The 14,279-nt window shown below is 43.7% G+C and overlaps 2 protein-coding genes across 2 annotated transcripts in view; both read left to right on the top strand.

The window, feature by feature from the left end:
• The window catches only part of LOC138979673 (ER membrane protein complex subunit 2-like), a 347,725-nt gene that overhangs the window by 179,612 nt on the left and 153,834 nt on the right, over positions 1 to 14,279 (top strand). The gene's annotated exons all lie outside the window — the stretch shown is intronic.
• LOC138980818 (protocadherin gamma-A4-like) overlaps positions 6,451 to 14,279 on the top strand; it is a 19,068-nt gene continuing 11,239 nt past the window's right edge. Inside the window, exons 1-6 of the mRNA XM_070353703.1 lie at positions 6,451 to 6,463; positions 6,672 to 6,869; positions 7,432 to 7,572; positions 10,002 to 10,130; positions 10,625 to 10,816; positions 13,561 to 13,664. Coding sequence (XP_070209804.1) covers positions 6,451 to 6,463; positions 6,672 to 6,869; positions 7,432 to 7,572; positions 10,002 to 10,130; positions 10,625 to 10,816; positions 13,561 to 13,664 — 777 coding nt within the window. The remainder of the gene's footprint in view (positions 6,464 to 6,671; positions 6,870 to 7,431; positions 7,573 to 10,001; positions 10,131 to 10,624; positions 10,817 to 13,560; positions 13,665 to 14,279) is intronic.

Below are 14,279 nucleotides of genomic sequence, written 5' to 3'. Positions count from 1 at the left end.
GGTCAAGTCCTTTCCAAGTGCGCGACATGCCGTATTTTACTTCAGACATACGTAAGTGTTTTGGTGTCGGATTGATTTTAAACACACACACACTCAAGCGCGTACGTACGCACGCATGCACGCACATACTCACGCGCGCGCGCGCATACACGTACGCACGCACGCACGCACGCAAACACGCACGCATCCACAGATCCACACACACACAAACACGCACGCACCCACGCACATTCACACACACACACACACACACACACACACACACACACACACACACACACACACACACATTCACACACAAACACACAGACACACACACACACGTACACACACGCACACACGAACACAGACACAGACACACACACACACACACACACACACACACAAACACACACACAAACACACATTCACACACAAACACACAGACACACACACACACACACACACACACGCACACACGAACACAGACAGAGACACACACACACACACACACACGCGCGCGCACACACACACACACACACACACACACACACACATACACACACACACACACACACATACTCTCTCTCTCTCTAACTTGGTATTCTTTTCTTAGTTTTGTTTTTTTGTTTTTGTTACAACATTTTTGCTTTGGTTCTTTGTTCTGCTTATTCGACACATTTACACATTGCAGTTTGTGCTGTTGCAATTGACTATGATAGATAAATTCAGTTAAATTCAAAGAGCTTTTTTCCACTACAAAAAAGAGTTTATTGCTAAAACTCGCAAAGTTCATGACACTTGTCATGGACTGTTTGAGAAGTGAGTAAAATTTAATTCTCTTTTAGCTTTATACTCCGATATCTGTTTTGTGTTGTTTGTAATAGTATTTTTGTCCTGATGTTAACTCACCCGGCTCCACCCCCCCCCTCCCCCTTCCCCCCATTTCCCATAGTAAAGAAATGTATGTAATCACTTTGCACTTGTAGTGTTTTATTATTTTTTAAGTTATTGAGACATCCCAGTGCACTAAGGGATTTATAGAGCAAATCGAGAAAATCATTATTGAACGAAGCGCATAGCGCTGAGTTCAATAATTATTTTCGAGATTTGCTCTATAAATCCCTTAGTGCACTGGGATTGTTTCAATAACGATATTGTCAGTACCGCCATAGAAAAAAGAAGATTCCAAGCGCACATTTTGCAACGCGCATTTGAATAGGCATAACTGTGTGGTCAGGTCGTGTACAGTAAAGATCTACTTTTGTGTGGGGTGTCTCAAGTGTGTCGTGCTTTCGTCACACGCATTTTAATTTCTGTTGGTAAATTCCAGTGTAGCGTTAATCTGAACAGTGATGATCTTTCAGAGAGACCTCATTTGAACTCGGAGAAAGGGCTGTGCTCTTCATTATTTGCGATTCGAAACCTCCAGTCGAGCTTCGACGGATTGACTGTGCGGAGTGACTCCCCTTGAATTGACTCGAAGCCGCGGGACTCGACGGTTCGCACATTTTCAAAACAAATGTGGCATATTTCTCGTGTTTTATCTTCACTCATCGGGGAGTCTGATACTAAATATGAACGGTAAGAATGCTCTGAACCCTACACGTATTATATCCCCATCGTTTTTTCGTTCACATTTGCCCAACATGTTAATTTGCTGAGCGGGGTTTATGTCGTCTGCTAGGGCAATCAAACCACTGCATGCAGTCTGCACTGACTGAGTCTGCACGCACGAGGCACGCTGGTAATAAATCTTATAATGGCAAGAACGTTTTGAACCCTACACGTTTTCGATTACGATTGTTCTTGCCTTGAAATAATAATTCGGAAACCATTCATTTACTGAACTGATGCAGTCGTATTTCAGTGTAGTCAGTGCGGCTACGTATGACAGAGTCGATCGAGTCAGTCTTCCAAACTGGTCTAGCTGGTACGTTATCGGAATAACACTTGTGTTTTCTGCTAGCGGGTGGGAATTTTATATTAACTCATCATTTGGTAATGTGGATGATAAGCTACATGCCACTAACACGATGAGAAGAATCTATGCAAGTCGGCGAGAATTAGATGAAACACAGCGGCTTGTATTTTTAGATCAGTGGCAGCCGCACTGTGGCACAGGCACATGCAATCTGTCAGAAAAAACCCACTTCTGCTTTAATTGAGAAGCAGGGAATTTATGGTCATTTGGTATTGTGGAAAATATAAGCTACATGTCAGTAATTAATTCTGAGGATGAGAGCACAGTCTTGCTTAGGTAAAGGGCGTAAGAATACGCTCTGTGGAAAAGTTAGCGCACTCCAAGAGTGCGCTAACAGTTTTAGCGCATCGCCATTAGCCAATCAACTGGTTCACATCAGTCATGTGACACCAGTACTTACTGACAATTTAAGTTATTGAGACATCCCAGTGCACTAAGGGATTTATAGAGCAAATCGAGAAAATTCATTATTGAACGAAGCGCATAGCGCTGAGTTCAATAATTATTTTCGAGATTTGCTCTATAAATCCCTTAGTGCACTGGGATTGTTTCAATAACGATATTGTCAGTACCGCCATAGAAAAAAGAAGATTCCAAACGCACATTTTGCAATGCGCATTTGAATAGGCATAACTGTGTGGTCAGGTCGTGCACAGTAAAGATCTACTTTTGTGTGGGGTGTCTCAAGTGTGTCGTGCTTTCGTCACACGCATTTTAATTTCTGTTGGTAAATTCCAGTGTAGCGTTAATCTGAACAGTGATGATCTTTCAGAGAGACCTCATTTGAACTCGGAGAAAGGCTCTTCATTATTTGCGATTCGAAACCTCCAGTCGAGCTTCGACGGATTGACTATGCGGAGTGACTCCCCTTGAATTGACTCAAAGCGGGACTCGACGGTTCGCACATTTTCAAAACAAATGTGGCATATTTCTCGAGTTCTCTTCACTCATCGGGGAGTCTGATACTAAATATGAACGGTAAGAATGCTCTGAACCCTACACGTATTATATCCCCATCGTTTTTTCGTTCACATTTGCCCAACATGTTAATTTGCTGAGCGGGGTTAATGTCGTCTGCTAGGCTACCTGCCAACCTGGGCAATGGAACGACTGCAGTCTGCACTGAGTCTGTACGCATAAGGCAGGCTGCTAATAAATCTTATATATGGTAAGAACGTTCTGAACCTTACACGTTTTCGATTACGATTGTTCTTGCTTTGAAATAATAATTCTGAAACCATTCATTTACTGAACTGATGTAGTCGTATTTCTGTGTTGTCTGCTACAGAATCGATCGAGTCAGTCTTCCAAACTGGTCTTGCTGGTACGTTATCGGAATAACACTTGTGTTTTCTGTTAGCCGCTGGGAATTTTATACTAACTCATCATTTGGTAATGTGGATGATAAGCTACATGCCACTAACACGGCATATGAGAAGAATCTATGCAATTCGGCGAAAATTAGATGAAACACAGCGGCTTCTATTTTTTTAGATCACTGGCACTGGCACAGGCACATGCAATCTGTCAGAAAAAAACCACTTCTGCTTTAATTGAGAAGCAGGGAATTTATGGTCATTTGGTATTGTGGAGAATATAAGCTACATGTCATTAATTAATTCTGAGGATGAGAGCACAGTCTTGCTTAGGCAAAGGGCGCAAGAATACGCTCTGTGGAAAAGTTAGCGCACTCTTGGAGTGCGCTAACAGTTTTAGCGCATCGCCATTAGCCAATCAACTGGTTCACATCAGTCATGTGACACCAGTACTTACTGACAATTATTATTATTATTATTATTATTATTATTATTATTATTATTATTATTATTATTATTATTATTATTATTTAAGTTATTGAGACATCCCAGTGCACTAAGGGATTTATAGAGCAAATCGAGAAAATTCATTATTGAACGAAGCGCATAGCGCTGAGTTCAATAATTATTTTCGAGATTTGCTCTATAAATCCCTTAGTGCACTGGGATTGTTTCAATAACGATATTGTCAGTACCGCCATAGAAAAAAGAAGATTCCAAACGCACATTTTGCAATGCGCATTTGAATAGGCATAACTGTGTGGTCAGGTCGTGCACAGTAAAGATCTACTTTTGTGTGGGGTGTCTCAAGTGTGTCGTGCTTTCGTCACACGCATTTTAATTTCTGTTGGTAAATTCCAGTGTAGCGTTAATCTGAACAGTGATGATCTTTCAGAGAGACCTCATTTGAACTCGGAGAAAGGCTCTTCATTATTTGCGATTCGAAACCTCCAGTCGAGCTTCGACGGATTGACTATGCGGAGTGACTCCCCTTGAATTGACTCAAAGCGGGACTCGACGGTTCGCACATTTTCAAAACAAATGTGGCACATTTCTCGTGTTCTATCTTCGCTCATCGGGGAGTCTGATACTAAACATGAACGGTAAGAATGCTCTGAACCCTACACGTATTATATCCCCATCGTTTTTTCGTTCACATTTGCCCAACATGTTAATTTGCTGAGCGGGGTTAATGTCGTCTGCTAGGCTACCTGCCAACCTGGGCAATGGAACGACTGCAGTCTGCACTGAGTCTGTACGCATGAGGCAGGCTGCTAATAAATCTTATATATGGTAAGAACGTTCTGAACCTTACACGTTTTCGATTACGATTGTTCTTGCTTTGAAATAATAATTCTGAAACCATTCATTTACTGAACTGATGTAGTCGTATTTCTGTGTTGTCTGCTACAGAGTCGATCGAGTCAGTCTTCCAAACTGGTCTAGCTGGTACGTTATCGGAATAACACTTGTGTTTTCTGTTAGCCGCTGGGAATTGTATACTAACTCATCATTTGGTAATGTGGATGATAAGCTACATGCCACTAACACGGCATATGAGAAGAATCTATGCAAGTCGGCGAAAATTAGATGAAACACAGCGGCTTCTATTTTTTTAGATCACTGGCACTGGCACAGGCACATGCAATCTGTCAGAAAAAAAAACCACTTCTGCTTTAATTGAGAAGCAGGGAATTTATGGTCATTTGGTATTGTGGAGAATATAAGCTACATGTCATTAATTAATTCTGAGGATGAGAGCACAGTCTTGCTTAGGCAAAGGGCGCAAGAATACGCTCTGTGGAAAAGTTAGCGCACTCCAAGAGTGCGCTAACAGTTTTAGCGCATCGCCATTAGCCAATCAACTGGTTCACATCAGTCATGTGACACCAGTACTTACTGACAATTATTATTATTATTACTATTAATTATTATTATTGTTGAATTGTTTCTTGTATTGTTTTTGCTCTCCCTCACCCCTCAACTCCCTTTTCTGTACATAGTCTGATTTCTTTTTGTTTTAGTTCCTTTTATTTGGTGTTGAATGAAATGTGTTTTTACTGTGTTTTTTAATTTTCCATGTACCCTCACGGGGTTTTATTGGAATAATAAAACTTGACTTGACTTGACTTGATTACACATTTTATTCTTTCTTTCTTTATTTGGTGTTTAACGTCGTTTTCAACCACGAAGGTTATATCGCGACGAACACATTTTATTATACAATATGATTCCAAGAAGGTTTACACTAAAAGCCAGAACAAGAGTTAGGCTGGGGGCATCCTGACCGTTCTTCTTGGAAATTTAAAATATTTCAACAGAAATTATTCTATATTCAGAATCCAAAAACTAATATTTTAGGTTATTGGAACTGTTATCTATAGACAAAACAAACATTGCTTTTTTCCTTCATGTTTGATTTTCCACAAACATACATGTGGGGCCGGTGTAACACGAGAAAATTACTCCCACGAGATTTTTACTCCGGAGTAAACATTTCGTTCGAAAAAGTTACTCCCTTTACGAAAAAAGCACTCCCCCATTGCACGAGAAACCTACTCCCCAAGACAGGTGAGTTCCGAGTAAAAATTTCGTACAAAAATATTACTCCCCTGACGAATAAATAACGAATAAATTACTTCACCCCAACACGAGCAATTTAACTTCCCATGCCAGGTGTACGACATTTTTACTCCCTTGTCCCCTGTTAGTCTTGGTGGTGGAAGGAGGGTAGCGCGACATTCGGTTGCGCGAGATCACTTATTGGCATTATCCCTTCGCCCGCATCCCATTTTTGCGTACGAGAATTTTACTGGAAGTAAAAAAAATGGGGAGTAAAAATGTCGTGGGGGGAGTAATTTGTTCGTGCCTTGGGGAGTTCTTTTCTCGTACGAAAAGTGTACTCGGAGTAATAATTTCGTACGAAATATTTACTCCGGAGTTAATTTTTCGTGGAGTAAAAATTTCGTGTTACACCGGTCTGTCAATGATTACACGTTCCAATAACCTACAATTATTGTTTTTAATTCTGAATTTTGGAACGTTAGTAGTCTATCGTCTATCCGTTTTGGATTTTCATTTCGTATTCAGTCACTAGTGGGTTTCTAGCTTCGTTCTGGCTTTAGAAGGAAGTTTTGAACTCGTGTGCGCACGGAAAAGATCCTGTAATCCATGTCAGAGTTCGGTGGGTTATAGAAACTCGAAAATACCCAGCATGCCTACCCCGAAAGCGGCGTATGGGTGCCTGAATGGCGGAGTAAAAACGGTCATACACGGTCCAAAACCCACTCCTGCGAAAACTAGAGTGAACGTGGGAGTTTGAGCCTGTGAACGAAGTAGAAGAAGAACTCGTGTGCTTCGTCAACTTAGTATGAATTTTTCGTTGTGAAAAGTTCGAATCGTTTTCAATGCTCGTACTTTTCCAGATCCAAGACTGTACTACACGGGGACCGTACAAGTGGATTCGTCACTGTATAACTACGTCATCGCAGTGAAGTGTGAGGATGACGACGGCGACGGAACTTCCACCATAACCGTCCCTGTTTACGTCATCAACAACCGCGCTCCTGTTTTCACTGAATACCCCTCAGGTGATTGACATGAGAGAGAGAGAGAGAGGGAGAGAGAGAGAGAGAGAGAGAGAGAGAGAGAGAGAGAGAGAGGAGGGAGAGAGAGAGAGAGAGAGAGAGATAGAAAGAGAGAGAGAGAGAGAGAGAAGGGGAGAGAGAAAGAGAGGGAGAGAAAGAGAGAGAGAGAGAGAGGGAGAGACAGAGAGAGGGAGAGACAGAGAGAGAAAGAGAGAGAGAGAGAAAGAGAGAGAGTGAGAGAGAAAGAGAGAGATTGTGTGTGTGTGTGTGTGGGGGGGGGGGAAGTGTCAATATATGTATTTGTAAAAGTATCTGTGTATGTGTTTGATGATCTATTTTTTTATCAGACAAATAATTTGTTAAACGTATTCTCCTATTGTTCTTGTATCTCTCTATACTCGTAGTACGTATGGCAGCGTTTGTTTCTTCTTCTTGTTATCTACCAAAGAGACGCAAATTGGCACACACGCACACACACACACAAAAGCACAGCGATAATCAGAAATAGTAGTTTCAGCCGTTTAGAGCTAACATAACTAATCACTGAATTAATCTACTACCTTAGTGAAAAAATCATCGATCGACGCCAGAGACTCTGTTGCTGGACAGTCCGTGCACACGGTGACTGCCGATGACCCAGACAACAACGCTATGACGTACAGCATGACGCAGAGTCCTGACAACGGATTCTTCGAAATCAACGAAGGTAAAACAATTTTTTTTTTTTTTAAGAAAGAGGAGAGTTTGAGGTCATTTTTGTACAAATCAAAAACTGGTATAGTCTAGAAATTTCGATTCAGTCAGATATAAACCAGGTCTTGTCGGAATGTCGAGTGTGTCTGATCTTATAAGGTCGTTATTTCAGCAACAGTCAGGATCACGCGCAGGGCTCCCCACAGACGCCCGTCCTAGAGGGTTCCGGGACCCCCCACTTTTAATGTCTAGAGGGTCCCGGGACCCCCACTGTTAATGTCTAGAGGGTCCCGGGACCCCCACTGTTAATGTCTAGAGGGTTCCGGGACCCCCACTTTTAATGTCTAGAGGGGTCATAGACCCCCAACGCGGAGCTAGGTTTAGAGGGTCCCAAGAGTCCATGGTCCCCAAACCCCCTGTGTTCACTGTTATAACGCATTGTTATCACGAACAGTGTGATATGAAGTGTCTTTTTTCATCAGAATATGCGAAGAGTATACTTCAACTATACCTTGTTATGCTAAGGCCTAAAAAAAATAGGTGTGGTTACGGTAACCCGACCTACCCTATTTTTAGGGGCCGACCCTATAACTTTTTATTACATTTGTCAAAAAAACAAAAACAACAAGAAAACGAGTGCAGAAAACGCAATGAAAGCGAAAGCGCTCAAGTCGTCATGCAGACGACAGACGATGCAAGGGAAATAACTCCTTCTACTAAAAAGGCCCAACAGACGCTTGCCATGACAAAAATGGCGGCATCTTCTTCGGTTGCGAGTGCTACACGCTTGGTTGCTCTGCTATTAAGAAAAAAAAGTTTAAAAAAAAAAGTGATTGCCTACCTTCCTACCCTATTTTTGTGTGGCTATGTTACCTTAACCACACCTTTTTTTTGTTGCCTAAATAGAACACACACACACTCATTTCCATATTGTTCCGGCGTGAAATTGGCATGTGTGCTTGCACTATTATTGACTAACGCCTTCAGTCTGAAAAGAGTACCTACAAACAGTACCCACGATAGCGGACATGTAGTGCGTCCCGGGACCCGCTCTTTGCAGGTTTAGTGCGTCCCCGGACCCCCTCAATGAATTTCTAGTACGTGATCTCGGCTTCTACTAGTATAGTGCGTATATGACGCAGGGACGCGCATTTTGGGGAGCCCTGACACTAATAACAAGTATGACGTCATTTTCGTAACTGTCAAAAACTGCTATAGTCTAGACATCCCGATTCAGTGATATGTAAACCGGGTCGTGTCTGAAGAGACCGATCCCGACAAAAATGCTCTGGCAGGTTCGAATAGGTTGTGACAGAGTGAATACCCTTGCTTTGACTGGGACAAAAATAGACGGGGTCAATGGCGTGGTGGTAAGACGTCGGTCTCCTTATCGGGAGGTCGTGAGTTCGAATCCCGGTCGCTGCCGCCTGGTGGGTTAAGAGTGGAGATTTTTCCGATCTCCCAGGTCAACTTATGTGCAGACCTGCTAGTGACTTAACCCCCTTCGTGTGTACACGCAAGCACAAGACCAAGTGCGCACGGAAAAGATCCTGTAATCCATGTCAGAGTTCGGTGGGTTATAGAATCACGAAAATACCCAGCATGCCTCCCCCGAAATCGGCGTATGCTGCCTGAATGGCGGGGTAAAAACGGTCATACGCGTAAAAATCCACTCGTGCTAAAAACATGAGTCAACGTGGGAGTCTAAGCCCATGAACGAAGAAGAAGAAGAAGAAGAAGAAGAAGAAGAAGAAGAAGAAGAAAGGGTCAATCTCCAGCGAGGGGTGAGTCTGAAATACGTAAACAGGAGCACGTGTGAATTTAATTGTCCATGAGAAAATGCAAGTTTTACGCCCTCACGGCAAAGCCATTAGGGGAATGTTACACGGGAAAACCCGGCTTTGTATGAAAATGGAAGGGGGGGGGGGGTATGGAGTAACACATAGTGTTTTGCTCAGAACATTCCCACCCAAGCAGAGCCGCGCTAGGGGTACGCATTACCGTGAAGCTGGCAGTCAGTGCTACCATTATTTGTTCATGAAAAGGCAAGGGTAATGCCTCTTTCACAACCCAGGGATGGCCAGATCTGAAAATGTTTTCTCGCCAGCGGGGCGAGTAGCTTCAAGAAAAGTCACTAGCCCGGCAGAAATGTCACTAGCCCGACAGAAAAGTCACTAGCCCGGTACCTACCACAATGTTAATTAACTACAGTGTTCATATGGCTTGAAAACTCGATATTACAACCAATAGTGTTGCAGTTGATCAGAATTGTCATTAGCCAGCCGGGCGAGTTGCCAGGCGGTTTCTACTAGCCCGGCGGATTTTGTACTCGCCCCTGGTGATCGCCGGCGGACGATTTGGCTTCTGTACTTGAACCTATGCAAACCGGAGGGAGTAATGTCGATTTCGAGTGCATCTGACCTTTCGCGGCACCTTTTTCAGCCACAGGCGAGATCACGCTGACCGAGAGTTTGAGGTCATCGACAGAGGACGTGTACATCTTGACCGTCGAGGCGTGTGACTCTGCGGGGCTGTGCGGAGAGGACCTTCAGGTTATTGTGCCTCTCACGGGTATGCACTTTCATTTCAGTTTTCTGTCTGATTGGCTAGCTGGCTGGCTGGCTGGCTGGCTGGCTGGCATGCTGACTGGCTGTCCTGTTTTGTGGGTGGGTTGTTTTTTTTTTTGGGGGGGGGGGTAGTGTGGAGGTGATGTGTGTTTGGTGAGAGCTGAGGATGTGGGTAGAGGGATGTGTGTGTGTGTGTGTATGTGTGTGTGTGTGTTTAATGGTGTGTGTTTAAAGGTGTGTGTTTGCGCGCGCGCGTGTGTGTGTATGTGTGTGCGCGTGTGTGTGTGTGTGTGTGTGTGTGTGTGTGTGTGTGTGTGTGTGTGTGTACATGGTCGCGTGTGTATGTGTGTGTGTGTGTGTGTGTGTGTGTGTGTGTGTGTGTTTGTTAGTGTGTGTGTGTGTATGTGTGTGTGTGTCTGTGCGCGTGTCTGTGTGTGTGTGTGTGTGTATGTGTGTGTGTGTGTCAGTATGATATTCTTTTTCACTCTTACGTTTCAGATTTGAACACAGCGCCTTATTTTGAAAATTTTCCCACAACCGTCTACGTGCAAGAAAACACATACACCACTGGCAACACAGCGATAGCAAAATTAACTATTACCGATTTGGAGGATGGCGATGATGAGGTGACGACATTGTGTTCTGCACAACCCTCTGACGAAGCATACAAGTTTACCTACGTCGAGAGCAGTATGTATTGCATTTGATATGTTTTCCAGTTATCATTCAGTCTTGTGTGTGTGTGTGTGTGTGTGTGTGTGTGTGTGTGTGTGTGTGTGTGTGTGTGTGTGGGTGGGTGTGTACCCATGTTTCCACAGGTTTGGTTGCCTAAATCACCATAAGGCAACTATCCACACGTGGATGGCAACCTAAACTCTGGATGGCAACCTAATTGTGTGGATGCTCGCTTCATTTAACACCGTTAAATTGACTTTTTTGACGGAAAGAATGTCATAACAATGTTCAAAATGACATTCTTTCCGTCCTCTATAGGCGACGAAATAGGTCACATTTTGTGCATTTTTTAGTGCAAAATTCTTCGATGCCGGAGCGAGTACTGCACCCAGTGCTGTTGTAGTGCAAGTGCACTAAAAAGGCACTGCACCCAGTGCCGCCTCTTAGGTAACCATCCACACACATAGGTGCGTGTGTATGTGTGTGTGTGTGTGTGTGTGTGTGTGTGTATGGTGGATGGTGGGTTTGTGTGCGTGTGTGTGTGTGTGTGTGTGTGTGTGTGTGTTTGTATGTGTGTGTGTGTGTGTGTGTGTGTGTGTGTGTGTGTATGTGTGTGTGTGTGTGTGTGTGTGTGTGTGTGTGTGTTGTTTGCTTCTTCTGAAATAGTCGTTGTGCACGTGATATTGATGGGATCATCCTTATTTTCTGCTACATGCATTTCATATATTGCTTCATGCGAGTGATTCTGTATCCCACCAGTGATTTAGACAACGATAGGCTATTGCTGCATTGTACCCCCGTCTTCCTTTTAAAGCCAAAATAAATAGTTTTATCAACACTCTTCAGCTTTGAAGCATAGACCCCTGGGACAGGCTGATCTTTCTTAACCCAGTGTAGGATTTTCAGTGGGGCGACCACCCCCAACCCAGCGCGTCCCCGGGTGGCGGATAGGGGAACGGTCTTCAGATATGGAGATCAGCCGCTTGCGGCCGCGGACCAAACTGGCGGTGTTTCCTACCAGGGCGGAGTGGGGTAGCAGGCGGCACTGCTACCCCCTTTGAAATGTTCCATCGTCCATTGACGGGACTCATCTAATGCGATTAAAACCCTAGCTCCGGGTGGGATCCCGTCAAATCCTCCCCCCTGTGCTCTCAGGGTAGGACGTACGGGCCATGAGCTAAGGGTGAGGTAACCCCGACAGAAAACCCCGAATGCTGAAGACGGAGGACCCGGGCCGCACGGCGCATTCTAACAAACCACGGGTACACGCGCTTACGCAAATGATGACACAATCAACCAGCACAGATGGAAATGGCGCTCGCCCATTGAGGACCCCCCAGGGTGGAGCAGCGTCGGGTCCCATGCCTCAAAGGGACCCAGCCCCAACTACTGGAGGTCCCTCCCGTCCGTCTTGTCACGCCAGGGGACGCGGGAGGAGAGTGACTGGCACCACCACAACCAGGAAGTACAGCGATGTCCCTTACTAGATTAGGAACGAAAAGAAGTGTGGCCGTCACCAACTCCCTTGCAGACCAAACTATACGGCAGTCGACAGGAGTTGGAGAAAACGACAACATTTATCACCAGTGCTGGACTGATCGTGCAACCTCTGCGAACGCCAAGAAGAAGAAGAAGAAGCAGAGACCCGAATATACTACTGCTGCGTACATCCAACGTGTTTAATTAATGCACTAGGTTGTTCTCCAGAGCTGTGTACCAGTTTGTAACATGCATTGTCAATCTTTTAAATGAGTATCACGTATATTAAATGGCAATGTTCTCTTTATATTGTTTAGTAATACTCCAGTTAAATAATGTTACAGACATGCAACAATAAACATTGTTTCGGGTTTGTTTTTTTGTTTTTTAAAATATTAGTATTCAGATCCGTGTCACAATCTTTAGCTTCAATGTTACGAATGGTGATGTGCTTTGAAACCCAAGTAGGGTGACCCAAAAAAAGAGTACCCAAACAAAATTTAATAACTTTGTCAATTTTAACTTTTTTTTCTTTCTTTTTGAGGTGAGTCAAGCTAATCCACAGCATGGTTGGATGAAATAAAAGCTGTTCTCACAATGAACTATACTAATGATCAACGGATGTTTTGCATAGAGACCTATTTTCGCACAAAATCATACAGAGATGTGCAAGTACAGTTCCAGAGACACTTCGGTCAGCGCGAGTTCTATCTTTGGGGGTTCCTGAAAGACAACATCTACAGGAACAACCCACAGACAATCACAGAACTCAAGAGAGCCATCACAACAACCATTCGCGGAATCTCGCAACAGGAGTGTGTGCGGGTGATTGATAACTTTGCGCGGCGAGTTCAAGTTTGCCTGCAGCGGCGTTTGGAGCATGTTCTGTAGAATGAGCATAACTTTCCTGAAAGACAAGCTAGAACGCTAAACTTTTCTGTGCAAATCATGCAGAGGCTACTTGTGTGTGTAAATAAATTTTATGAAGATTGCTTTATTTTTGTTCAATTTATGACGTTTTGTTTGGGTACTCTTTTTTTTGGGTCACCCTAAATGACTGAACGTAGGCAAACAACACGTGCCAGTATTTATAATTCTTTCTCAGCAAGCCAAGGATGTATATGGAACCAGTATGTATTCATGAAATCAATTTCTATGGGTTAAAATGTCTCAGTTAATCAAAGGAATATCACCTTCGTAACATGGCTTTACACAGGTACACAGCACTGGGGATTAACCCCACTATACCACAGTGTTCAGCCTGTGTGTTCATCCAACAGGTCAAGAAATCAGACTGACCAACGGATACCTCCTGGACTATGACCAGGGGACCACAAGGTACACGATTACCTGCGTTGCCTCCGATGGCTACCTGTCCACTGAGGTAAAATACCAATTACACCCCCGGTATAGGGGTGTGTATAGGATTCGGTCGATGTGTTTGTTTGTTTGTTTGTTTGTGTGTGTGTTTGTGTTCGCATATAGATCTCAAGAATGAACGGACCGATCGTCACCAAACTTGGTGAACAGGTTCTATACATTCCTGAGACGGTCCTTACAAAAATTGGGACCAGTCAAACACACGGTTAGGGAGTTATTGGTGGATTAAGATTCTACAAGGACTTATAGAGGGACATATTAATGGTCAAAGGGAAATAACCTTCTCAGTTGGTGGCAGTGACAATGGTTATTTCCCTTTGACCAACGGGGGTGTTTTTCCTACCTCGGAGGAATTTCTTGTTGATATAGGTCCAGTGTCAATAAGGTAAGGTACAGAAAAACAGTGAAACCCACTTTAAAGAACTGCTGCTGCTTATGGTGATGATGACGACGATATGATGATGATGATGATGATGATGATGATGATGATGATGAGGATCATCATCATCATGATGATGATCATCATCATCATGAGCATGATGATGATGATGATGATGATGATGAAGATGATGACGATGGAGGCGATGGAGACGATGAAGATGCTGTTGGTGCTGCTGCT

The sequence above is a fragment of the Littorina saxatilis genome, linkage group LG11 (assembly GCF_037325665.1).
Source record: "Littorina saxatilis isolate snail1 linkage group LG11, US_GU_Lsax_2.0, whole genome shotgun sequence".
NCBI lineage: Eukaryota > Metazoa > Mollusca > Gastropoda > Littorinimorpha > Littorinidae > Littorina > Littorina saxatilis.
The sequence above is the reverse complement of the archived record's forward strand: the minus strand, read 5'-3'. Positions and strand labels throughout refer to the sequence as shown.